At 41.3% G+C, this 25,682-nt stretch overlaps 2 protein-coding genes across 14 annotated transcripts in view; both read left to right on the top strand.

The window, feature by feature from the left end:
- Positions 1–25,509, top strand: LOC118577911. Its single transcript, XM_036178559.1, has 4 exons — positions 1–187; positions 2,336–2,349; positions 6,899–7,307; positions 25,424–25,509. The coding sequence occupies exons 1-4, from the start codon at positions 1–3 to the stop codon at positions 25,459–25,461; spliced, it is 648 nt and encodes a 215-aa protein (XP_036034452.1). The 3' UTR covers positions 25,462–25,509.
- Mpdz (multiple PDZ domain crumbs cell polarity complex component) overlaps positions 25,504–25,682 on the top strand; it is a 144,916-nt gene continuing 144,737 nt past the window's right edge. For all 13 annotated transcript variants that reach the window (XM_036179661.1, XM_036179665.1, XM_036179662.1 and 10 more), the window contains exon 1: positions 25,504–25,534. The gene's annotated coding sequence lies outside the window, so the exon portion shown is untranslated. The remainder of the gene's footprint in view (positions 25,535–25,682) is intronic.

The raw sequence follows: 25,682 nt of genomic DNA, 5'->3' as shown, positions 1-25,682 counted from the left end.
ATGGCTGCTAGTCAGTCAGACTGCCAGTTTCTCCTAACCATCATCTCTGGCTCACCTCCTTCCCCTGATAACTCCTTACAAACTTTGCTGGGACCTTTCCATCGCTGGGGATGGCTCCTGGCCGTTGCCCACCTGTCATCCCAGCATCTGAGGGGCAAAGACGTGAAGCAGCAAGTTCTGTGTTCAAGTGAGAGACTCTGCCCCAATTTATATGGTGGAAAGCACTCCAGAAAGGCACTGACAGCTTCTATACACATTCAAACTCTCTCTCTCTCTCTCTCTCTCTCTCTCTCTCTCTCTCTCTCTCTCTCTCTCTCAGACACACACACACACACACACACACACACACACACACACACACGCACGCACGCACACGCGCGCATATGAACCCATACCACATACACATATGTACACACATGCACATAAACATCCAAGAGGTTGTACTTTTAAAAAGCATATACTTTCTGAACATATTTTCACTCTCTTATTTATTATTTACTTATTTTTATGTGTATGGGTGTTTTGCCTGCAGGTATGTCTGTGTACCACTTGCAGGCTAGTATCTGAGGAGGGCAGAAGATGGCATTGGCAAGGTTTGTAAATCATCATGTGGGTGCTGGAAATCAAATACCAGTTCTCTAAAGAGCATCCAGAGCTATTAACCATTGATCTGTCTCTCCAGCCCCAGTCCTGTACTTCTTGCCAAAGGAGAACTTTTACCTAAAAAATACTATACTACAAAACAGTCCCTTTTTGCTATGTTACTGCTTATGTTTCTTGGGGATAAAGGACTTATGACCTCAAAGCATAAATAGCAGGGGAGAAATGTTTTGTGTAGATAGATTCTGAGATGTTATGGTCTCTGGCATAAACTGAGATGGGGATTCTGGAATAGTGTTTATGTATCTCCTAAAAACAAACCTCATTCCAATGCTTTAGAATGCCCTTCCTCTCCAGAATGATGTGGACCTTAAAGCATTCGGATTTAAGGTCAGAAGGTCATGGCCTCCTAATGCCTTTTCTTTCCTCAGAGGACTGGCACACAATCAGGCACACTGTTGGTTTCAGAGCCTCCATCCTGCTATAAAAACTTTGTTATATGAAGAAAGACAGATTGCACCTTCTCAAAAGAAATACATTTTACATTTTTCTCATACTTGGGATTCTCTGATACATTTTCTCCCCCTTAATGGCTTTCTCCTCGATGCTTATACAGCTTGTACATCCAGTCTCCTCTTTCATCTCCATCTCCCCTTTTCCAATCTTGTCTATTTCAAATGGAAAGAAAAGGGGTCTTATAATATGTTTTATTTTTAAATGAATTATCTATTTTCTCTGAGAAACTAGAAACCAGTCGAAACTGTAAAATCAGTCAGCCAATAGATGAGGCTTAAAAATATTTCTGCCAACTATAATAAACTAGAACTGCACATGTGTTGGACATTAGCTACCCTTAGGCAGAGGAAGCCTAAGGAATGCCATCTAGTTTACATTTAAACAGTATTGCTAGTAGGAATCATGCTGGGGAAAGATAATGGGAATAGTCCGGTGTTCCACAACTGGAACCCCCTAAATCACATGGCCCTGAGGAATGGCTTTGGTAACTAGACTATACTAACCTCAGAGTCTTGCAGAAACACCTACCTGCATGTGGCTAACCACTGCTGGGACAGCCAAATGAAGGCTGTATTTGGGAAGCTCCTAAAAGAGACCTCTGATTTTCAGTGGAGCAGAAGTTTGATCTCAGGGATGTGCCTGCTCAGCTGACAGGAGTGAACATTTCACCTGTTTATGAATTAAAGAGTAGCCAGTAATGTAGAATGCTTAGCTTATGTTTGTATTTGATCAATTATACTATCAGATAATTTAATCTAGTAAAGAAGTCACCAAAAACTTTTTCATATAAAAATGGCACAAAATAGAGTCTCTTGGCAACCTGCATGAGATTGGTGTACCTGGGTCACAATGTGCATCAGGTTCTAATTTTAAAAATCTATTGATATCAAATTAGTTTTAAGTGTGTGTTTGTGCACATGTGGGTCTGTGCACAGGAGTGTAGATAACTGTATAGGTCAAAGACATCAGACCGTTACAGGCAGCTGCAAATATGGATGATGGGAATTGAATCTGGGGCTCCTTCAAGAACAAAAAATGGTCCTAACCACTGAGAAATCTCTCCACCTTCTTCAGCTATTGAAGAACTAACTGCCACACTGATGTCTATAGTAGACACACTAGTTTGTACCCTCATCAACAGAGTACAAGAGTTCTGCACCCCCTCCCCCCTCTCATCTGCATTTGCGGTATTTTGTTTTGTTTTGTTTTTTAATCTTAGCCTTTCTGACCAAGGTAAGGTGAAGTTTCAAAGTAGTTTTAATTAACAGCTAAGGATTGCGAACAATTGTAAACATTTTTCTCAGCCATTTGTATTTCTTCTGTGAACCCTCTGTTCAGTTCCTCATCCCACTTTTAAATTGCCTTGTTTTCTTGATGTTTCGATTTTCAGCTCTTTATAGAAAGAGACATTTGCTCATTCACGTTCATTGCTGCTCTATTTATAATATCCACCAGCTGACGGAGGGATAATGAAATTTTGGTACCTATACACATTTAGAATCTTATTTAATCATAAAGAAAAAATGAAATTATAAAGTTTACCGGTTAATGGATGGAACTGGAAGACATTTTATTGAATGAGATAACCTAGACCCAGAAAAACAAAAGCCACATGTTCTCATTCACATGTAGATCCTAATGTTGAATCTGTGAGTTTAAGTTGAAGCATCTGTGAAACCAGGAAACTAGAGAGGGACTATAGTGGTTTGAATGACGAAATGTCCACCAGAGGCTTGGGTATTCGTTCCACTTGGTCCCCAGGTGGTGGTACTGCTTGAAGAGGCTTCAGAGGTGTAACTTTGCTGAAGAGAATACATCACTGGATGTGGGCTTTGAGATTTTGTAGCCTGGCCCTACTTCTAATTCCCGCCTCTCTCTCTCTCTCTCTCTCTCTCTCTCTCTCTCTCTCTCTCTCTCTCTGTGTGTGTGTGTGTGTGTGTGTGTGTGTGTGTGTGTGTGTGTGTTTACAATTGAAGATATGAGGTATAAGCTTCTTGCTTAAGCTGTCATGTATGGCTGCCTTCTGCGATGCCTCCCTGCCATGATGGTGAACTCTTATCCCTCTGGAACTATAAGCCAACAGAAAGTCTCTCTTCTTTAAGTTGCATTGGTCATGGTACTTTTATCTAAGCAACAGAAAAGCAACTTCTACACAAGTCTTTGGTGAAGTGGGGAATAAATATCTTAAGAGATGGTAGCAAAAGGCAGGTAATATGAAGAGGAAAAGGAGAATAATGGAGATAGAGGTTTCAGTGAGGAGAGGGGTGGCAGGGTAGGAATTGGAGTGGTGAGCAATGGGATAACTAACACTAAAGATGTTTTAAAAGTTGCTTGGGAATCTAGTTATAAGACATATGTCCAATTAAACTCTTAAAGGAAACTGGAGATTAGTTCCCATCACTTAGTATGTGTATATGCGTTTAGTTATAGTTAGAATTTAGTTGGAGTTACCCCACACAGGGAATAATGCTCCTTCCAGAAGCCACAAGCTGACAAATAAAAAGTCAGATATGTGATGCTTCCATGGAGTTGTTGGTCAGAAGTATTCCAGAAAGTACCAACATAAGACAGGATTCTGTCATTGCTCTTTGCATTGCTAATCAGATTTTATAGTATTGGAGGTGCTTTGCAGGCTGCTGGTGAGGGGAAAATGTCAGCAATGGACTTACCTAGTTGTGAACCCTGTTAGCTACAATAATCATCAGCATGACATGATGTCAAGTGTGTAATAGTGGCATGAATGTTATGTGGGTAACCAACTGCTTTCTGATTGGGTTTAATTCCTGCTCCTCATGCCTCATCTTGTAAATCTGCCAAGAACCAATTGTTGGGAAACTCACAAGCCCCAGGGAGGAACCTGCTACTAATACTCTGCTGAATGGACATAGTATTAAAATGATCTCTACATCTATATCTCTCTACTCATAGATAGACCAGTATAGCTCTAAGACCTTACCATATTTCAGTTTCTTCATGCAGTGTATGGTGGTTAAAGCAAAAACTCACAAATTTTAAAAGGATAGGAGGTAAGGGTCTATCTCCACAATTTGTGTACTTCTCCACAAATAGGACTTCTATATCATACTCACTTCCCCAAGGCTGAGGAACCATTACAGGAGTGGGCATGGAAAGATTGTAAGAGCTGGAGGTCAAGGAGGACCAAAGTAAAGCAGTCTTCTTGACATGATACATGCCTTAGTTAGGGTTTCTACTGCTGTGTTAAAACACTGTGACCAAGAGCAATTTGGGGAGAAAAGGTTTATTTGGCTTCCATATCCTGTGTCATAGCCAATTGAGGGAAGCCATGTCAGGAACTCAAACAGGACAGGAACATGGAGACAAGAACAAATGGAGAGGCTGTGAAGGAGTGCTGCTTACTGGCCAGTTCCTTGTGGTTTGCTCAGCCTGCTTATTTTTATAGCACCCAGTACCACCAGCTTAGGGATAGCACCACACATGTTGGAGTAAGGACATTTTCTCAGTGGAGGTTCCTTTTTTCTAAAAAGACTCAAGCTATTGCCGAGTTGTTATAAACCTAGGCAGCACAACTGAACTGCACTCGTGAACTCACGGTGGCTGTGGTTACCTTCACAAGATCAAGCTAGACAATAGTCCACCATGGAAGGGGAAAGGAATCATGAACCCATACCTCTAGCTGAAGCACTATTTACAGCTGATGGTTTCTTGGGGAAGGAGAGTCAGTTTCATTTAAACATGTGGCCCCAGGTAGGTCAAACATGCTCCCTGGCACGGTCCCACACCCAGCAGTATATGCATAGCATAAATTGGATTTTATAGGATATTAAAAAATGTTAAAAGAGGATGCAAAGTCAGGAGAGTGTGGGAGAGGATCTGGAAAGATTCAGGGGGTAGAATGTGGAGTGAATATTATCGAAATATAATGTATGCATCGCCAAAAATTAAAGATTATTTCTTTTAAAAATAAGAACAGCTTAAGCATTGTTTGGGTCTAAGAAAAGTGGATGGCTGTGGAAAATGCCTCATTGGGGCTGTGACAGAAATGTGCGTACTGTAATGTTTCTTTTTGCTTTCAGATCCCTGATTCTATATCCAATATAAAATATAAGGAATCATTAATAGTGTGCATTAGGCAAACCAAGCTGTAGTTATTTTTGTTTGTTTTCTCTTTCTAGTTATTTTTTTGTTGTTGTTGTTCTTTGACTGTTTGGGGGGCCTACCACCCAGCTCCCAAAAAATGCATACAGAGACATTCTTTTTTATGAATGCCCAGCCTACCTTGGCTTGTTTCTAGCCAGCTTCCCTGGACTTAAATTATCCCATCTACCTTTTGCCTCTGGGCTTTTCCCCTTTTCTTTGGCATATCTTACTTTCCCTCTTACTCTGTGGCTGGCTGTGTGGCTGGGTGGCTGGCCCCTCATGTCCTCCTCTCCTTGTTCTCTTGCTCCTTCTCTTTTCTCTCTTTTTCTTTTTCTGTTCAGTCTCTCTGCCTGCCAGGCCTGCCTATCCTTTCTCCTGCTTTGCTACTGGCTCTTCAGCTCTGTATTAGACCATCAGATGTTTTAGGCAGGCAAAGTAACACAGCTTCACAGAGTTAAACAAATGCAACATAAAAGAATGCAACACATCTTTGCATCATTAAACAAATGTTCCACAGCATAAGCAAAAGTAACACCTTAAACTAATATTCTACAAGACCAAGCTACCTCACAGTTTGACAGCTCTTTCTGATCTCCTTTGTGCTGGTCTGTCTTCACTTTGTTAGATTTTACTTCAAACTCTGAAGTGCAGTGACAGGGCCCAGAAGTTAGGGTCTCTTCCAAGGCTCTGATGAAGAACAAGCCTGGTGGAGACAGAACTGTGGAGAAATCCTCTCCTGCTTCTCTTTCCTAGTCAAACGTGGGATGAGAGAGAGAAGATAGGATGAACTTCCCCTCATCTGAACTACATTTTCACCTTCAAAATCCTACAGTTGATTCATATCCATGGACTCTGAAGATATCAAGGTAGAGTTTGTATTTTCCTGCTGGGAAAATCTATGTTGATTCAAGTTTGTGGAACCAAAGGAACTGAGGGCTTGGGCTATATGTTTAACCAACTCCCATCAGCAGGCAAAAATACCCATCGAAAGACACCAGTTTCATTCCAGAGCTTTGTGTATTTTATGTGCTGCTTTCTCCTTCAATATTTAGTAAATGTTAGAGAAATGCAAATTGATTTTTAGTTGACAAGACAAAATTACAAATCTGACAAAGAAAAAATAGTATACTTTTATTCAGTGTTATATACCATTCTTGTAAATATTTTAAATTCTGAGTTTTAAATTATCCACTCTAATATTAGATGTGAGAGAGAGAGAGAGAGAGAGAGAGAGAGAGAGAGAGAGAGAGAGAGAGAAATCGAAGGTGGTGGGGTTGGGGATGGACTGTGGGACTCCAGAACTGAGATCAACAGAAGAAAGACAGTAGAAAAAGGCACAAAACAGAAAGGAGCATGCACTCTTCCCAGCTGCAGACAATTCCGAGCCCTTCCCCATGTTTACTGTTTTGTTTTGTTTTTCCTTTTAATTGGCTCACCAGGCTAAGAAGGCATCTTGATGTGCTGAGTAACTTCTCAAGAAAGGGCTTCCCTTGGCCACCGAGTTTCCCAACGGGTCACTAACGCAGAGGACGGTCCTCAGAAGGAACTGAGAAACTGCAACTAGTGCTAGAGTGCAATAGTCTAGGAGACGCGGAGCATAAAACACAAGAATTTCCTTCTCAACCGAATTCAAGTTTTTGATAAAATATGAGCAACATTTTAGAGCAACTATTTCCCGCGCAATATTTGGAAAATACTTCCACTAAAAACCAAACAAACGAAAACCCATTTCCTTGGGAAGTCACATTTAGGAGCCTGCCCTACACCCTGCCGCCGCCTTCGCGCTGTCCGTCATCCACGCGGGCCGGCAGGCCGGGGCGCCGGTCGGTCGTTCCATCCCGGCCGCGCCCCTGATTGGCCAGCGCGCCCCGCCGGCGTCACGGCTTCCCGCAGTCCCGCGGCCTCCGGGAGCCTGGTCGGCGCGCAGCGAGCCTGGCCGGCCGCGGGCTCCGGTTCCCCGGCCACGCGTGAACGTGCGCGCCCAGCCGGAGCTGCCAGGGCCGGGACTTCAGCGGAGAGGGGTGCCAGCGCTCTGGCCAGCCCGGGAGTGTCCGGGCGGGCCGCCGAGCCGGGTAAGCTGCTGCCCCGCCCGAGCGAGCACAGCCCCCCGGGACTCTGGAAGTTTCCCCGGCTGCGCGCTCCCCGCCGGGCTCTTCCCGCGGCCTGCGCCGGGGCTTGCTCGCCTGTTGCTCTGCGCGGGCCTGGGCGGTGCAGGGGAATGCGGGAGGGTCGGGGCCTGGTAGCTGGGAGGGGGCGTGCGGGAGACGCTTTGTGTGGGAGCGGTGCTGCGCGGGACACGATGGTGCGCTTTGGGCTGGCATTCTCGGGGGGCTCGGGGGCTAGGCAGTTCCTTCCCGGGTCACCGGCGGCGGGGGAGCAGGAGGGGGCGGCGGCAGCAGCAGCAGCAGCTGCGGACGCGAGGGGGCTGCTCTGTGCTGGGAGGACGCCGCGGGCTTGCAGGCCTGCAGGAGGAGGCTGGGGTTTCCTTCTAGCATCAGATATGAGGACGGTGACTTCATCAGCTAGAGGGAAAATCCCTCTCCGTGGTTTTTTTTTTCTTCCTCCCCAGTGCCCTGAGGGGATGTGTCTGAGAACTGAGCGCAGGCCACCTCATCCGGTGTTGTAGGACAGCTGTGCTGTCAATGTCACCTTTGTGTGTCCATAGACTTTCATTTAGGATGATGCCCTTTATAAAATGCGTCATCTGGGAATAGAGGGGATTGGGTCTCCGAGTTTGGGAGGTTTTATGTGTAGAATTTGTTTAAGGACAGTGAAGATTGTATAACGATCGAATTAATCAATTTAGTATATTATGGTTTTAGAGGCTCATTAAAAACCCTAATAAAATGTGAACGTCCTTGATTCGAACTTATAATACAAAGTTTTGGATAAGTGCACCTGGGCTGCGTGACCCTTGATAGAGTAAAGCTAATTTGGGATGCCCTGTAACTTGTCTTAATGTCTCTTCCTCACCTCATTGTTAAAAATAAGCAAAAATTGATGGGACGTTTTCTCAACATACAGATAATAGCTCGTATTGCACTGTCTTTCATAATGTTCTTTCTTTCTTGGATTCTACTGGTGTTTCATCTAGTTTCTTCTGGTTTTCTTTCTTCTCTTACCACGTTTTTCTTTTGCCACAGAAACCCTGGTGGTGGCTATGGGAGGGAGTCACGTTTGGTTTTAGGGTGCTCCAAATTCCAGGTACACAGATAATGATCTACTGAGTCCTTAGATGTGTCCTTTCACTTTAATGCTTTTTAAAGGGGGCACACCATGAGGGAGTAAAGGCTGTCTGTACAGCATACTTCTCTGCAGGTTGGGAGGTTACTAGAGAGAAAATTTTAAAAACGCAAATTTGCATTGATTCAGTGCTGGTTGGCACTTTCACCATTGAACTAATAAGGTAGGCAAACTGGTTTGCCAATGAAAGTTTGGACACATGGTTTGAAGGTAAGATTAGGGGATTTAGAAGCTGCTGAGCAACATGCAGTGAGTTGCTGGGAAGGTAACCTCCTGAGTTAGAGAAAGATTTTTCTGCAGAATACATCACAAGTCTGTCATCAAAGATTTAAGTGGAGTTGACTTGCAGATTGGCTGCACTTTTTACATTCATAATATGACCAACATACTCTGAATTTCATCAAATATTCTGAGGCAAAGATGACATACTGGACTGGATATGCCTCCAAATATGGTGTTTACCCCATCTGCCAGTGAAAGATCTACACTCAATAATGAAGAAAGAGTTCTCAGTGAATTCAGGATTGCTGGATAGTGCACGGGAAAAGATTATATATGCCCCACTTTCGTGGGTAAAATAGACGTTTGGCCTTAGGTAGAATTTCACTGGGTATAGTTACTTTGTTTCAAGCATCCCTTTGCTGATAAGAAAGGGATTTTCTCTTGTAAATTTAAGCATTGTGTACTGAAGAGTTATTTACACAAAATTGAGAAACTCTATTCACTGTGGCAAAACTATTATAATTAGACAATTTTAGTGGGGCTCCATGGGAGGAAAGGCAGCCAGGAGAAATCAGTGCTCATTAACCACTTGCCCTCAATGTCTTAGGTAGTTAGTAGACAATAGTTAGATGCAGTAGGTAGCTTAGGAGACTTGTTGCATTGGTTCAGGCATTGCCAGGGTTGTAGGGGGTTCTGGAAATACAAGACAGTGTTCTGGAAGCTTGACGCCTTTACTGATCACAGGGGAGAATAGAAGCTCTTACATGTGGTCTTGAGATTCATAAAAAAGCAGCCGATAGGTCTTAGGTCTCTGCACATGATGAAGTGATGCAGTTTTGTTGCTGATGCCACTGTTAATGTAAGTTAGTGGTTTTTCATTAAGAAATGGGCGTAGAAATGGCTGAGAAGAAGGTGGGCAGCAGGGACTAGAGGGGATCTCAGTTTTTACCTTTCTAGAGTAGAATTGAAGTTTTATGTCAAGGGGGGATGTTTGGGCGATGAAGCAAAAGTGCTAGGAAGCATGGGAATACAGACTGAGGTTTGCCTTGCGTTTCCATCTGGGACCTCAGGGAAGTCATCCAGTTGCTTCCCCTCCCCTTTTACCAGCAGCCCCTTCAAGACAATCCAGGCTTTCTGTCAGGTGCTTCAAAACTCTTCTGGCTTCTACCCATTGGTTGCTTCCAAAGCCACATAGTTTTGGGTGTGCATTAAATGGCATCCCATTCCCAGTCTGCTGTAGTTGACTCAAGAGCTGGAGAACTACAAGGGATGTGGCTGAGGCGACAGGGAGTGACAGCCTTGGTTTCCAGGGGCAGCCATCAACAAGTGTGGCATTTGGTTGGCTGGTTCCTGTCTCCTTGCCTTGTAGGACTTCTCTCTGAATTTTTTTCACGGTCTTCCTTCTATGTATGTGTTGACCTAATTTCTTCTTAAGAGGATGCCCAGTCTCATTAGATGAAGACCACCAATTACCCCATTTAACCTTACTTATTTCTTTAAAGAAACTATCCAAATAGAGTCATATTGTCAGGTACTAAGGATTTGGATTTCTCATGAGTTTTGGGGAAAGAGATGATGTATTCCTTAACCCATAAGAAAGAGAACTGATTAGAACCAGAATAAGAGGCTGGCCCAGTGAAGGGGAGAGGTCACGGAGGAGGATGCTGGGTAGTCTAAACGTTATTGTGGTAATATGATGCTTGTTAAGAAAGGGAGACTGCTATTTGAGGAAGGCTATTTTATCTCTGGCCCAAGGCCAATTGTTTTAAGTGTTCACTGGTTACTGTATATCTAGGGTCCTTGCTTTTTTGAAGATAGAACTTTAGTTTAGTTTTTTTTTTTTTTAGTGTTTTATAAAAAAATAATTTTCTTAAATTATTTTTTTAAGCCTTAAAAATAGTGAAACATTCAATGAAGAAGAAAAATGTTAATGTAAGTATGATGATTTTCATGTCTGATTAAAACAACACAGTTTGTTTTATTAATTAACTTTGTGTTTCTGGAGACAGGGTCTAATGTAGCCTCAGCTGGCCTTGAGCTCCTGATTCCCTTGCCTCCACCTCTGTGGTGCTGAGATCATATAGAGGCACACTACCACACCTAGCACAATTGCATTGATTTAGAAACTATGTTCCATGTGTGTTTTGCGGCTTAATCTTTGTCATAGTCTTTTCCCCTTTTGAAAGTTCCCCTTTTCAGAAAAAAAAAAAAGAAGAAGATTAAAAAGGCAGTGTAATCATATGTAATCAAATAACCAAAGCTCTCATTTGGGTGTTGAAATTACATTTGATGATTTAGACATGGAAAAACCATTCTTCCAGTTCTGACCATCTGGGTGAAGAAAAACCAGCTAAACAAAAGAGAACGAGACTATCATTTGTACACTTTCTTTCCTGTCTATCATTTTGCTTATGGTAGTTAGACATGTTGGGTTTAGGGAATTCTTATCTTTATTTTTCTTACTCTTATAAAATCATTTTACATCCAGATATTCTAAATAAACACAGGAAGGAAAAATGAGAAAACAAACATTTGTAAAAAAGATGAAAAGCACACACAATAAACTAAATACCTATGCACCCACGTCATTTTAAGCAAAAAGCCAGTTAGGTTGTGTTGAATATTTACTTTCGGTAATTTTGAGTACGTAGATAGATCATTTCTTTTATTGATTACCCTTTAAAGGCTATATTGGCTGTTCATAATTGTTTTATTTTTTTGTAACTTCTTTTTAAGGGTAACGGATATGAGTGCAGAGGTAGTTTGATTGATTGATTGATTGATTGGTTGTGTGTGTGTGTGTGTGTGTGTGTGTGTAGAGCTTAGTAGAGTGTTGCCTTGTCCCCCTTCTCCTTCTCTACCATGTTCACAGTTTTCATGGGAGTATTGAGCATAGTCATCCTGTGCCAATTTAGAAAAGTATAACATCAGGGTGTTTGTGTGTGTGTGTGTGTGTGTGTGTGTGTGTGTATGTGTGTGTGTGTAGGGATGGCTCAGCTGATGGACTGCCTGCCCTTTAAGTATAAGAATCAAAGTTGGGTTGGGAATCCCCAGCACTCATGTTAATGACAAGAGAAGGGCCATATGTCCAGTCCAGGATAGAGGAAGTAGAGATAGGAGGCTTCCTGGAGATTATTATCCAGCTGGCTTAGGCAAGGCAATGAACTCTTCAAGTTCAGTGAGAGACCTCAAATATAAAGGAAAACACCTCAGGTACACTTCTAGCTTCTACAGGTCCATGCAGCTCACCCACTCAGATATGCATACACAGGGACATGTACATACATCTAACATGTATAGATACATGTACATATATGTACAGCATTGCAATGCTGCTTGTATCGCTTGCTGAGTATAGATTGGATCAGGCTAAGTCAGGAAGCATTTTTTGTTCTGTCTTGTAGCTGATATGAGATAACAGGGCAGATCCTCTGAGCCTCCGCTGCTCTCTGACAGCTCCATTACATTTGGTGAGTGTCTCTTTGCGAGACAGGGTTCTCTGTGTAGTTTTGGTGCCTGTCCTGGATTTCACTCTGGAGACCAGACTGGCCTCGAACTCACAGAGATCCACCTGGCTCTGCCTCCCGAGTGCTGGGATTAAAGGCGTGCGCCACCGCCGTCTGGCTGGTGAATATCTCTTTAACTCAGGAGTTTAGACTTTAAGTTTGCTTAAGGAGGTATGGGGCTGTTTAACATATTTGTTAATCTAAGACATTTCCCTATGACCCTTTATATTTCTTTCTTGCTTCCTTACCTTCTTCAGGGACCACCAACTCTTTCTGTCACTACAGATGAGCTGGCACACAGAGGTGGACTGAACGGAAGGAATTGATTTTACAGGCTGCTCCAGAGTTTTCACTATGTTATTATTTTAGAGTTCAATGATGTTATTTATAGTTATAGCTTAGTTCTGTTTATTGCTCGGTGCTAGTTCACTGAATGGATATTCCATTAAAGAGATTTTAATGGTTTAGAATTCTTCTGTACTTCCACCGTTCGATTGCTGTATGTTCATTTCTTACTTCTGTAAATGAGTAGAAACTTCACCCTTTTAAGCTCTATAGTTGAGAACTGAATTAAAACAACAAAAGACAGATTGACTGGTGAAAAAAAATGTACACATTTAACCAGTGCTTGTAATTTTACTTGCAAATGAACACTTGACATGGTTAGACCTGGGGACAGATGGGCATGTGTGCGTGTGTTTATGTGTGTATGCATTTCATGTGTGCATTGTGTGTGTGTATACAGTAAGAATTGCTTTTTGATCAGTGTGGGAAAGCTAACATATTTACTAGTAACAATAAAGTGTATGTATATTATAATAGTAAGTGTATGTTATTTTAACAAGAGGTGATTTTTGCCTCATTTGGGGTGGAAATGGAGAAGGCAAGGAATATTTCTATCCTCTGGAACTCACTGCCTTGAGGTCAAAATAACCTTATTTTGCCAAAGGAGCATATTTTAGGATAGTGTATTCTGATCCTTGTGTTTTGGACTTTTGTATATGGCAGTGTGTCTCCATCTTAAGGTTAGGGTACTCTTGGATGGCCATAGAATTTCAGTGTCTTTATTTGATGTTACTTGATTTTTTCAAGATCTATAGTCAATAGTTTTAAAAACACTACTGGGACTTAAAAAAGATCCAAGGTACTTAAGTTTTAATAATATCAGGTGAATAAGTTAGAATAAATAAAGAAATAATTTGACAAATCCTTCCTCGTGAGGGTCTGAGCATAGTAGATTGCATAATGAACCTGTGCTTTATTTCCAGACTTCATGCCAAATGCTCTGCATGTGCTTGCATATTTTTAGTACTTTTAAAATGGTTTTTCTGTTAGAGTTATCTTTCACTCTATATGAAAAACTTATATAACAAGTATGTATGTAGCAATAAGCAGGAAATGAATAATTTAGTATTGGGATTATAAAAGTAGCAGGTATTCTGTAAATGTTTCAGTTAAGACCATTGAGTATACCAAGAATCAGAGATGGGATGAACTGCACAAGTATTGCATTTCAATCTATCTGACCAGCAGAAAAACAGGAGACATACAATCAACAATGATTTTGTGTGTGTGTGTGTGTGTGTGTGTGTGTGTGTGTGTGTGTGTGTGTACTGCATGTGCAGATAGATATAGGTGCCTGTGGGTTCATGTGGAGGTCAGAAGAGGAGAGCTGATCCTCTGGAACTGGAGTGAGTGGCGGTTGTGAACTAACTGCTGTGCGTGCTGGCAACAGAAATCTGGTGCTGTGTTAGAACAAGTGTTCTTCACCCCAGACTGTCTCTTTAGCCCCCAGATACATACATTTTAAAAGTTCCAGGAGCCATAATAAAGAAAAATGGAGAAATAACTGAAATTTATTTCAACAGTATTTTATTTAGGCCAGTTTCTTCAAAAAGTTATTTAAATATGCAATAAAATATGAACTACAGATAAAGCATTTGTCTTCCTGTTTTTCATAAAAAGATGTCTCTGAAATCATTTCTATATTTTATACACAGAATATCTCAATTTAGAATTTGCTAATTTCAGAAGCTAAATAGAAATGCTGGCTCCTGGCTACCATATTGGTCAATGAAGCACTTTAGAACATGCGTCTAAGTCAATGTTTCTCAACCTGTGGGTCATGACACCATTGGAGTCACATATAGTATATCCTTTATATCAAGTATTTACATTACGATTCATAACAGTAGCAAAACTGCAGTTATGAAGTAGCAATGAAATGATTTGTGGTTTGGGGCCAGGATACATGAGGAATTGCATTAAAGGGTCACAGTGTTGGGGAGGTTGAGAACCGCTGTTTTAAGCAATAAGGAAAGTGCAGTCCAAAAGAGGTGGCTTCCTTGCACCTGGAAAACGTGTTCTGCTGGCTGGACCCATTGAGCCTTCTTTGGGTCATCTTTGACTGGTTTTCTGAGAGAGGGTGTCAATGTCAGGCTGGGATCCTCCCACCTCAGCCTTAGAAGTACTTGGAGCCTAGGGCTAGGCCGTCTGTCCTTACTGGCCATTTTGAGTGTTCATGTGTGTGTTTCTACTTTCTGACCAGTTAATTGAAGTGTGAGAGGAAAAAAACACAACAAAGCAACATTTTAAAATTAATGTGCTCTTTTGAGAGTTATTGAAATACAGTTAGTGAATGTAGTTGAGTAGTAGATGAGTTAAAGAGAGATGTTTATTGAAAGAGCAAAAAAAAAGTTTTTTAATGACCTTTTCAGAGAGAAAATACCTCTTGTCCAGGTGAACCAGGAGATTCCTAGAGAATTGAATTTGGGAGCTAAATAATGAGGTTTATCCATGTTAGTGAATCAGTAATTGGGATATTGCATTGATGCTGTTTGTCTTGACATACCTAAGGTTTGTGATCAGGGTCCTATTATCATATACTTTTAAATAAGTTTTTCCTTATCTGAACTACTTGGAACCATACCAACAAGCTATGCATTGCCACCCTTTGCTGACTTTCCTCCTGGCAGTCCTGGCTACCAGCGACTGAGCTTCCTGTTGGACTTAGGCATAACATCTCTACTCCCAGTACAGGGTGTTCTCTAGTAATTATCCAGTACAGTTCATGGAAAATGCTTCGTCGTATTTAATCTTCTCCCTCTGTGTGTGCATATATAATTAAGAAGATCCAAGAGTAAATTTGCTTTGGTTTAGTGACTAAGATTGTGGCAGATTTTCTCTCTTAGATATGTTTCATTTCATAATATGTGAACTTTATTCCATTTATGGGATTATTTTTTGTTTGGATAGGAGTGTTACATTTACCCTTTAGATGACTGACTTTTTATTTAGGGTACTTTGATTTCCTCCTAATTTTAACTTGACTTTTAATCATTAAGATTATCTCCTATTAGTATTTTTTTTTAATTATTGCAGAAGCCAGAGTGTTATCAAGTGAGTTGTATTTAGTATAAGCTAAATAATTCATTTGGTTTGGTTTTTGCATTCCTGACAATTGAATAGCAAGCTGTCTACTATGAACCATATCCCAGCATCCCTCCCCCCCACATCTTTACTTTGAGTTTGAGAAAGAGTCTCCAAGCTGTTCATGCTGGCTTTGAACTTCTAATTATCCCAAGTAGTGGAAATTAGTGATCTATATCCCCAGACCTGGCTTAATTGAATGTTAATACTATAACCTGTCTAGTGTTTGGCACTAATAAATGTTTTACAAATCAGGACTGTTCAGCATGCTCAAACATGAAGAGTCTAAAAGTTTTACCACTTTTATAATCTTACATGTAACATTATATTTTCAAATATCCATTTTTGGAGTGAGTTTCTAACCTCAGTTCTCTTCCCCACCTTTTATTAAACATAAGATCTTTCCTCCTACAATATAGCCTAATGACAGTTCCCCTCGCTCTACTCCTCCTGGTTCATCTGCGCCTTTTCTCCCATCTGGATCCACTCCTTTTCTCTCATTAGAAAACAAAGCAGAATTCTAAGAGGCTGCAACAAAACATAACAAAATAAAATAAAGTAAGAGAGAACAAAAATTGCCACATCAAAGCTGGACAAGACAAACTAATAGAAGGAAATGAGCCCCAAGGGAAGGCACAAGAATCGGAGACATACTCAGGACTCCCATAAAAATACTAATCTGGAAGACAGGATATATGTGCAGAGGACCTGATGTAGACCCTGATGCAGGCTGTAAGCATGCTGCTTTAGTCTCTGTGAGTCCCTATGAGCTCTGCTCTGCTGATTCTGAGGGTTGTTCTCCTGAAGCCCTCCATCCCCTGGCTCTTACACTCTTCACCTCCTCTTCCACAGGTTCCCCAGCTCTGAGGGGAGGGATGATAGACACATCCTATTTTAGAGCCTGTGTATCCCAAGGTCTTTGTGTAAGTCTAACCTCAGTTTTAATTCTCTTTTTCATCTTTGCCTTCTTCATTGGTCTTTATGTTGAGGACTGATTTAGGGACCACTGATTATCTGCTTGATCCATTTTGTTTTCTTTCTTTAAACTTTTTCTTAGATTTCATTTATGTGTATGTTTATTTTGCCTGCATGTATGTATGTGCACTATTTGTGTGTCTGGTGCCCGTGGAGGTCAGAAAAAGGTGTTGGGCCGGGTGTACGCCTTTGATCCCACCACTTGAGAGGCAGAGCCAGGTGGATCTCTGTGAGTCCGAGGCCAGCCTGGGCTACCAAGTGAGTTCTATGAAAGTCGCAAAGCTACACAGAGAAACCCTGTCTCGAAAAACCAAAAAAAAAAAAAAAAAAAAAAGGTGTTGAATATTCAGGAACTGAAGTTCTACTTGGCATTGGTGCTGGGAGGGAACTGAATGGTCCTCTGCAAAAAGTGTGAGCCATCTCCTTAGGCCCAGGATATTTTCTTGTGTAATTGGTCATTGGCATATGTTTGTGTGATATCTCCTGTAGCGTGCCATTCATCCCAGGTTTGTCCAGTGTCTACTCTGTGTATCAGTCAGCACGTGGGTGAAGGTTTGGGCTGCTGCTGATACATCTCCAGTTATACTCTAGAACCATTTCAAATTCACTGTGTCTACAAGGAACCCATTTCTAGCTCCCTAGGAGGCTGTGCCATTTCTCTTAGCAGCTGCTATTGTTTTGGCTAACAATCTCACAGTGCAGCCAGTGTCTCAGATTAAAAACTTCGGGAGAGTTAGCCTCTTTTGATGCCATTTACCTGTCTCCTCTGCCCACTGCTCCTGGAGTCGATTGAGTCCACTTTAGCTGCGCTAATGAATGTGTTTATTTTATTCTTGCTGTTACCCTATTCTGGATTCCCAGTGGTGTTTGTTGTTGTTACTGTTGTCTGTGTTGTTGCTGTGGCACCATTGTTTCTTTTCTTTCTCTGGTAGACTATTTACCCAAAATTGTTTCTTTCATAAAGTAAGTTCTACGGGCTCCCAGTTCGCAGCCTCTTCCTTGCATCTGTGTGTGCTCTCCTTTGCCTGCGGGGCAGCCCCATGCAGGGCAGCCCCAAGCAGGGCATGGAAGTGCTGTTTTCCTAGATCCTCGCATTACCTCACTGAGAGTGACAGCTGTACTGTGACCTTTGGAATTTTTTATGGTTTCTTGCCTTAGCAAGTGTCCTTCCCTCAGCAAAGAATTCCTTTCCTTCTCCTTGATCCCTTCGTTTCTCTGTTAATACTTGAGAGTGGGGTTCATGTGTCACATCTCCAGATTCTATTGATTCCAGATGATGATGTTGGGTGCTTAGCACATCGCAATATAGTGGTGGGATATCCATTTTGCTGGGGACTCAGAAGGTAGGCTTGTGTCCTTATTCTTTGCCATTCTTGTGCCTTCAGTGACAGTGACAGGCAAATGAAGTTTTTTTTTTTTTTTTTTTTAAATATAAAGTTTGGGTATTTATCTTAAAAATATTGAAATTAATTATGAAAATGTGTAAACACTGGGCACTAAATTGTTCATGAAGATAAAGGAGATAAAGTTGTACAGATGGAAAAGAAGGAGGTTTAAAGTTGGAGACAGGAGTATTTAAAAATGTACTATGATTGTGTAAAAATTATTCCACCAGTGAAACTGTTGGAAATAAAGACTCATGCTTGGTCATGCTGAAAAATACCAGAATCTTCTTTTGAAGGCGAAGAGTGTGGCTTGAGTGCATTTCTAGCATGTGTGAGGCTCTGTGTGGTGACACAGTGTAGAGTCACTCAGGAGGGACACTTCTCAGCACACCTGGGAGCCATCTTCTTGATTAGGTTAACTGCAGTTGGAAGACTCCTAAAAGGAGGTGTCACCATTCCTTGGCTTTCAATCCTACACTGTAATAGAAAGAAAAGGTGAGCTGAGCACAAACATCCATTGCTCTTGGCTTTCTGAGCTTGGTGTAATGTAGCTGTCCACTTCAAGCTCCAATTGAAGTGGACCCTTGCAATGCAAATTGAAAGAAACTTTTCTCTCTTGATTTGTCTTTTAGGGTACTTTGTCATGACAATAGGAAAAGAAAGTTAGATTCTCTCTGTCATATTGGAATACTGAAAGAAGGAAGAGAGGAGGAAGGGAGGGTGAGGTGGGATAAAGTAGTTATTTGAAGGAGAATGGAAAAGCACTGGACTCTGAGCTTGCTTTAACCGTTCTTCTCCTTGTGCCTCACATCTAGGAAGATTTCTGTGTTAATACTTGATGAAATAATATACTCATTAACTTTGGACTTACTAATTTGTGTCAATGTCCACATTTCTAGATTAATACATGTAATTTTATTTTTGTGGTTGATTTTTCTAAAGCAACCAATAACATCAATTAATTTTATTTGGTTAATATTATAATAATAATGTCTGACACATCTGTAGTATTTCTAAGCATTCACATCTTTTTTCAAGCCACATGCTTTTTTCTGTGGTGAGAAAAGTGAAATAGAATTACTTTTTTTTTTTTTGAGATAAGATTTGACCTTGGTGAGGAAATGCTTTGGTTCCTTCCTAAATATGTGTCACCTCATTAAGGACACCTGGCTGTGCTTACTCTTGGCTTGCAAATGATGAGGAAGTCTGTTGGGTATCCTGAGCTCCATCTCTCTCTGTCTTTCAGCTTCTTCACTTTACTGTGGGCTCTTCCCTTCACCTACACTTGCTTCTCTGTGTCTTACAGTCTTGCAGAACTACTCTCTTTCCATTGACTTCTCTGTGTCTTACTGTCCTGCAGAACTACTCTCTTTCCATTGACTTCTCCGTGTCTTACTGTCCTGCAGAACTACTCTCTTTCCATTGACTTCTCTGTGTCTTACTGTCCTGCAGAACTACTCTCTTTCCATTGACTTCTCTGTGTCTTACAGTCCTACAGAACTACTCTCTTTCCATTGACTTCTCTGTATCTTACAGTCCTGCAGAACTACTCTCTTTCCATTGACTTCTCCGTGTCTTACAGTCTTGCAGAACTACTCTCTTTCCATTGACTTCTCCGTGTCTTACAGTCCTGCAGAACTACTCTCTTTCCATTGACTTCTCCATGTCTTACAGTCCTGCAGAACTACTCTCTTTCATTGACTTCTCTGCTCTTACTGTCCATCAGAACTACTCTCTTTCCATTGACTTCTCTGGTTAGTAACACTTCATGTGTCAGTACTTTGATGAACCTGAATTTTGGAATTTGCTATTTGTCAGGTTTACCCACAGGGAAGGATTTTTTTGGAACCTTTAGTAGTACAAAAAGTGTTCCAGGCTTGGGAGATGACTCAGTGGATAAAATATTTCCATTAAAGAATGAGGACCTGAGTTTGGATCCCCGGGACCCAGGTAAAAAAATCCAGGCAGCATTGGAAGTCTCCCATAGTCTGAGAACTGGGAAGTAGAGGCCAAGTTGTTTGGCAAGAATAGCTGGGGATCCATTAACTCTGGGCTCAGGTTGCATCAATTAAAAAAAAAAAACAAAACAAACAGAAATCTGCCAAGGATAACAGCCAATGTCAACTTCAGGCCTCCAAATACATGGGCACACATACACTCTTACACACATGTGAAGACACATATACACATATCATACCAACCATCCATACAAATGCAAAAAAGTTTTCAGTAAATGGGAAAGGTGTCAAAAAAAACTTGTGCTTTTCACATAGGTAAGAATAGGGTAGTTTGCAGCTCTTACTCCAGAAGTGAGTAACTGATTAAATTAAAATTTATTCTGATAGCTGTTTGTCTTAGTTTCTGTTGCTTTGAAGAGACATCATGACCTCAGCAACTCTTATGAAAGAAAACATTTAATTGGGGATGGCTTACAATTTAGGGGTCTAATCCATTATCATCATGGCAAGAAACATGGCAGTGTGCAGATAGACATGGTGCTGGAGAGGTAGCTGAGAGTTTTACACATGGATCTGCAGGCAGCAGGAAAAGAATTGGCTTGAGCTTCTGAGATCTCACAGCCCACCCCCTAGTGGTACACTTCCTCCAACAAGACCACACTTCCAAATAGTACCACTCCCTATGGACCAAGTATTCAAACACATGAGTCTATGGGGGTCATTCCTATTTGAACCACCACACTGTTGGAAATATAAAAATATAGAGATTAGTGTACAGTCATTAAATAGAATACAAACTTGTAATCAAAGTAGTTTTGTGTCTAGTGCTCATAAGTATTTTACAAATGTTTGCTATAGCTGGCTTTTCCAAGTGGTTAGAACATCTCAAAGAGGTCAAAACTCAACCTAAGATCTAATAGTTAAGAAAGTGAAGGTGTTTATTCAAGAGCATTATTTAAAATGCCACTGTGAAATGTTGGAAGCACAGCTGCCTAAGCTACTTAATCTGAAAGCATACAACTGTTGCCTGTCTGACATAATTATTATCGAACCTAAAAGTGGGACTTGGTGCAGGGGACTTCCTTGTTTTTGGCCCATGGATTCCAAGGTTAGGTGTCCATGCTGGCTCAGTTTATAGACTGCCTGCATGGGGAAAACATTGCTTTCCTGAGCCTCTTTCTTATCCAAAAATAGGAGGCTCTAAAAGTATCTGTGGAAAGTACATGTTTTCAGCTCAAGGAAACAGGGACAGATGACCAGTATTTCACAAATAGTTTTATTTTATACATTAAAAACGATGTGCATAGTATTTTGTTCTCAGGAAGAGTCATTATTACAGTAGACTTAATTACAAGAAATACTTATATGCGACTTTGTTTGTTTTTCAAGACAGGGTTTCTCTTTGTAGCCCTGATTATCCTGGAACTCTCTATGTAGACCAGGATGGCTTCTAATTCAGAGCTCCACCCGCCTCTGCCTCCTGAGATTGGGACTAAAGGTGTGCATCACCATACCTGGAAAGATACAATTGTATTAACAGCTGTTAGTTTAGTGAACAGCACATTTTATTTATTTATTTACTTTAAACTTTTGCTATTATTATTTTTAAATTTATTTTACATACCAACCACAGTTTCTTCTCCCTTCTTTCCTCCTGTTCCCTCCCACCACCTCCTTTCTACCCCACTGTCCAGTACTCTGAAGGGGTAAGGTCTCCCATGGGCATCAACAAAGCATGGCATATCAAATTGAGGCAGGATCAAGCTTCTCCCCTCTGCATCAAGGGTGAGCGATGCATCCCACCATAGGGAATAGGTCCCAAAAAGCTAGCTCATGCACCAGGGTCAGATCCTGGTCCCACTGCTAGGGGCCCCACAATCAGATCAAGCTACACAGTCACCCACATGGGGGGGCTAGTTTGGTCTCATGCAGGCTCCCTAGCTGTCAGTCTAGAGTCTGTGAGCTCCGTTGAGCTCAGGTCAGCTGTCTTTGTGGATTTCCCCTTCATGATCTTGGCTCCCCTTGCTTATCTAATCCCTCCTCTCTTTCTTCAACGGGACTCCTGGAGCTCAACCCAGTGCTTGGCTATGGATCTCTACATCTGCTCCTACCAGTTGCTGGGTGAAGATTCTTTGATGACAATTAGGGTAGTGACCAATCTGATTACAGGGGAGAGTAGGCCAGTTCAGGCACCCTCTCCACTATTGCTAGGAGTCTTAGCTGGGGTCATCCTGTGGATTCTTGGGAGTTTTCCTGGCACCAGGTTTGTCCCTAACCCCACAATGGGCCCTCAGTTCATATATCACTTTATTTCCTCTCCTTCTCCATCCTTCCCCTAACTCGACCGTCCCGATCCCTCATGTTCCCATTCCCCATGCCTTTTACCTACTGTGCCCCCGTGCCCCACATTATCCATGAGATCTCATCTATTTCCCCTTCCCAGGACGATCCATGCATCTCTCTTAGAGACCTCCTTGTTACCTAGTTTTTCTGGGGCTGTGCATTGTAGCTTGATTATCCTTTGCTTTATATCTGCTATTCACTTATGAGTGAGTACATACCGTGTTTGTCTTTCTGGGATACCTCGCTCAGGATGTTTTTGTGGTTTTTTTTTTTTTTTTTTTTTTTTACAGCTGAGTAATACTCCATTGTGTAAACATACCATATTTTTTTTGGTTGAGGGGCATCTAGGTTGTTTCCAGGTTTAAGATATTATGAATAATGCTGCTATGAAAATAGTTGAGCAAGTGTCTTTGTGGTATGATTGAGCATCCCTCGGGCATATGCCCAACAGTGGTATCATTGGTTCTTGAGGTAGATTGATTCCAAATTTTCTGAGAAGTCACCATACTGAATTCCAAAATGGCTGTACAAGTTTACAATCCCACCAACAGTGGAGGAGAATAGCACATGTTAAACAGTCAGACTGTTGCTTTTATTTGTAGATTACAACTTAACTTACATTTTAGATATTTCAGTGGTAAATATGTTTAAGGGAATATTTGAGGGTAAATTCTGTCTGAGGAGCATGGTTACTTTTCTTAATCAGAAAAATTATGTGGAATATGGCCAAGGCTTTAATCTTTCCTCCCTCCTTCCTTCTCCATTTCCAAATTTTTTTTATAGCCAAATTAATTTTAGATAAGTTCTGATATTTTATCATATACAGTTTTCATATGTGATATTTTATCATCTAGAGGCTCACAATGACAGCTATATTAAAGTCTCGGATACTGTGTTTTAAAACCTGGTGTTCGCAGGCATAGAGAGAAAACTTACAGAGATTTTACTATTCTAAAATAATAATCGTGGAAGAAAGTGTTGGAATATACCAGCTGAATCTGAGGGTTTTGAAGTGCTCCTTGGAAACCATTGTGAAGAGTGGGCTTAGAAAGTGAGGGTATACTTGCCAATGGCCCCTTAACCCCCTCACAGTCCCTGCATGTCCTTTCTCTGAGCTGACCCGGAACTCAACCAAGCCATTAGTCACCACAAACATAGTGCAGGAGAGAAAACTGTCACATTAACTAGTGCTCTAATGTGCTGTTTTCTTACCAGGCAACTTCTGATCAGAAATATGAGCCTGTCTTTTCTTGAGTTACTTGTAAACTTTCTCTTTACTCCTATCCATATTCAGCAAAGGGAAATCATGAAAGCCACAAACCGAATTTAGAAGTGCTGATTGATGAGGAAGGATAAAAATATCTAATTACGGGCAGTGTTTCATAGCTCAGGGTAACTACGTAGGCGATATGATAGACGACACTGTTGATGGTTTCTGTAGAAAAGATTCAATAACTGTAGAAACATTTTGGAAAGATAATGGACAGTGTTTGAGATCGAGTTACTCTTAAGGACTAGAAGGAAAACCCTAGAAAATGTCCTTGGAAGAATTTTATAAACGAGGTAGTTGGACAGAAGCTTGCCTCCCGCTCTACCCCAGTTTCCTAGGTCCATAGCGTTTTTTTTTCAGTGAAGGAAAGTTTGTCTCTATTACTACCTTCTAGGACTCCACTGAGGAATCTCTCAGTTAGAGCTGACAAAGCCACATATTGTTCTGCCTCAGGATTGGCACTTCCATCTCACCAACGCAATGAAAATCCTGTCACTGAGTAGGCAGCCACGGAATGACAGACATCCTCAGTACCAGCCCCCTCTCCTGAGCCACAAAGCACTGCAGACCAACTACCAGCTGTGTTTCTGTGTCTGTAGGGATGTGTGAGTCTCCATGCATTTTATAAGCACCAAGGACACAGTGTACCCAGGCTCACTGGGGAATTGCCTCATTCCAGGCAGGCAAAAGGGCAAACAGCAGGAGCCAGAAGTAACTTCTCTAGAGAATTCATTTCCAGTGTAGGAAGTACACCTGAGAATTCTGTGCTACAGAGTTATCCTCCTGTGTCTTTGAGGTCTCCCAAGAAAACACAGTGGCAGGAGTGAGTGTTTTGTGGGCTCCTGGCTGCATCTGGACTCTTGGATTGACACATTTATCTGCCAGAGCCACCCTGGGAAGAATCCCTGTGCCTGGTTCTGTCCAAGAAATATGTGTGGCATCTGGTATCTTGGCCCTTAATGTTGAAAGTATGGTAGAGAACAGGGGCAAACTGCCCAACAACCTACATTCCTTTGAGTTTCACTAGGGAGTGAGAGAACAGAAGAAAGTAAATCTTCATTCTTAGAAGTATCATTTCCTGAGTTATGCTGACTGGAGTTGACTTGAGAGCAGGGTCCTGTTATATAGGTGTGTGGGTGGAAAATACGAGAGATGAGTGCCAAAGACGAAGTATTTGAATGTTTATCCTGGATTCTTCAATACAAACTTGATGAAGGTGGAGGACAAAGGACATAAAGTGATACAGTGACTATAAGTAGAATTAATTTATCTAATACACTTTAAACGTGTTCCACCAGCTTGAGAGCTGAATGATAGCAACAGCTCTAAGTTACAAGCTCAGAAATCACTGATTTATATGGACCAACCCCAGTGAGCACATAGTGTGTCAGCTGGAGGTGTGCTGAGGCTTCTTCCAGCTCTAGAATTGATATCCTAGTAGAATACAAGCAGGGAATAAAGGAATTTAACTCAAAAAATTACAAATTGCAATTTAAATGTGTAACTCAGGAAATTGAGTTGATATAAGTCTTTATAAAAACTACCTTGATGTTTGGGAGTATCTGTAATGTAGGAAAGAAATACATGTGTTTTTGAAAGGATGAGAATACCTCTCATCTAGGCAAGCATCTAAAAACATGAATGTAGACACACGTGTAGACCAAACACCCATACACAGAAAATAAAAATGAAAGGGAAAAATAAATAAAAGCAAATTTCAAAACCTGCTTTTAGGTAATTTGAAAATTCTAGCAAAGTTAATGAATGTTTGTTAGTTTGAATGTGTTCGTTGTATAAATATATCAATAATTAATAAAATGTTCAAACTTTTATTTTCCATGTATTTTTTTGTTCTAGGTGGTATCTGTGTCTCTCTAAAAAGGGGGAATTCTTAAGAAAAGGAAGAAAGGTGGTGTTGGCACACGCCTTTAATCCCAGCACTCGGGAGGCAGAGGCAGGCGGATCTTGGTGAGTTCAAGGCCAACCTGGTCTACAGAGCAAGGTCCAGGAAAGGTGCAAAGCTACACAGAGAAACCCTGTCTCAACCCCCCCCCCCCAAAAAAAAAAGGAAAAGAAGGAGGCCAATAATAGTAGGAAATTTCTAAGAAATGGAATG

This window comes from Onychomys torridus, chromosome 2 (assembly GCF_903995425.1).
Source record: "Onychomys torridus chromosome 2, mOncTor1.1, whole genome shotgun sequence".
Taxonomy (NCBI): domain Eukaryota; kingdom Metazoa; phylum Chordata; class Mammalia; order Rodentia; family Cricetidae; genus Onychomys; species Onychomys torridus.
This window is presented reverse-complemented; position numbering and strand designations above follow the sequence as displayed.

Excerpts from the sequence above, each read along its gene's own strand:
- LOC118577911 (XM_036178559.1), top strand. The coding sequence starts at position 1 with ATGGCTGCTAGTCAGTCAGACTGCCAGTTTCTCCTAACCATCATCTCT. Across the intron at positions 7,308-25,423 it reads CGGGCGGGCCGCCGAGCCGG|GTGGTATCTGTGTCTCTCTA; the intron begins GTAAGCTGCTGC and ends TTTTTGTTCTAG.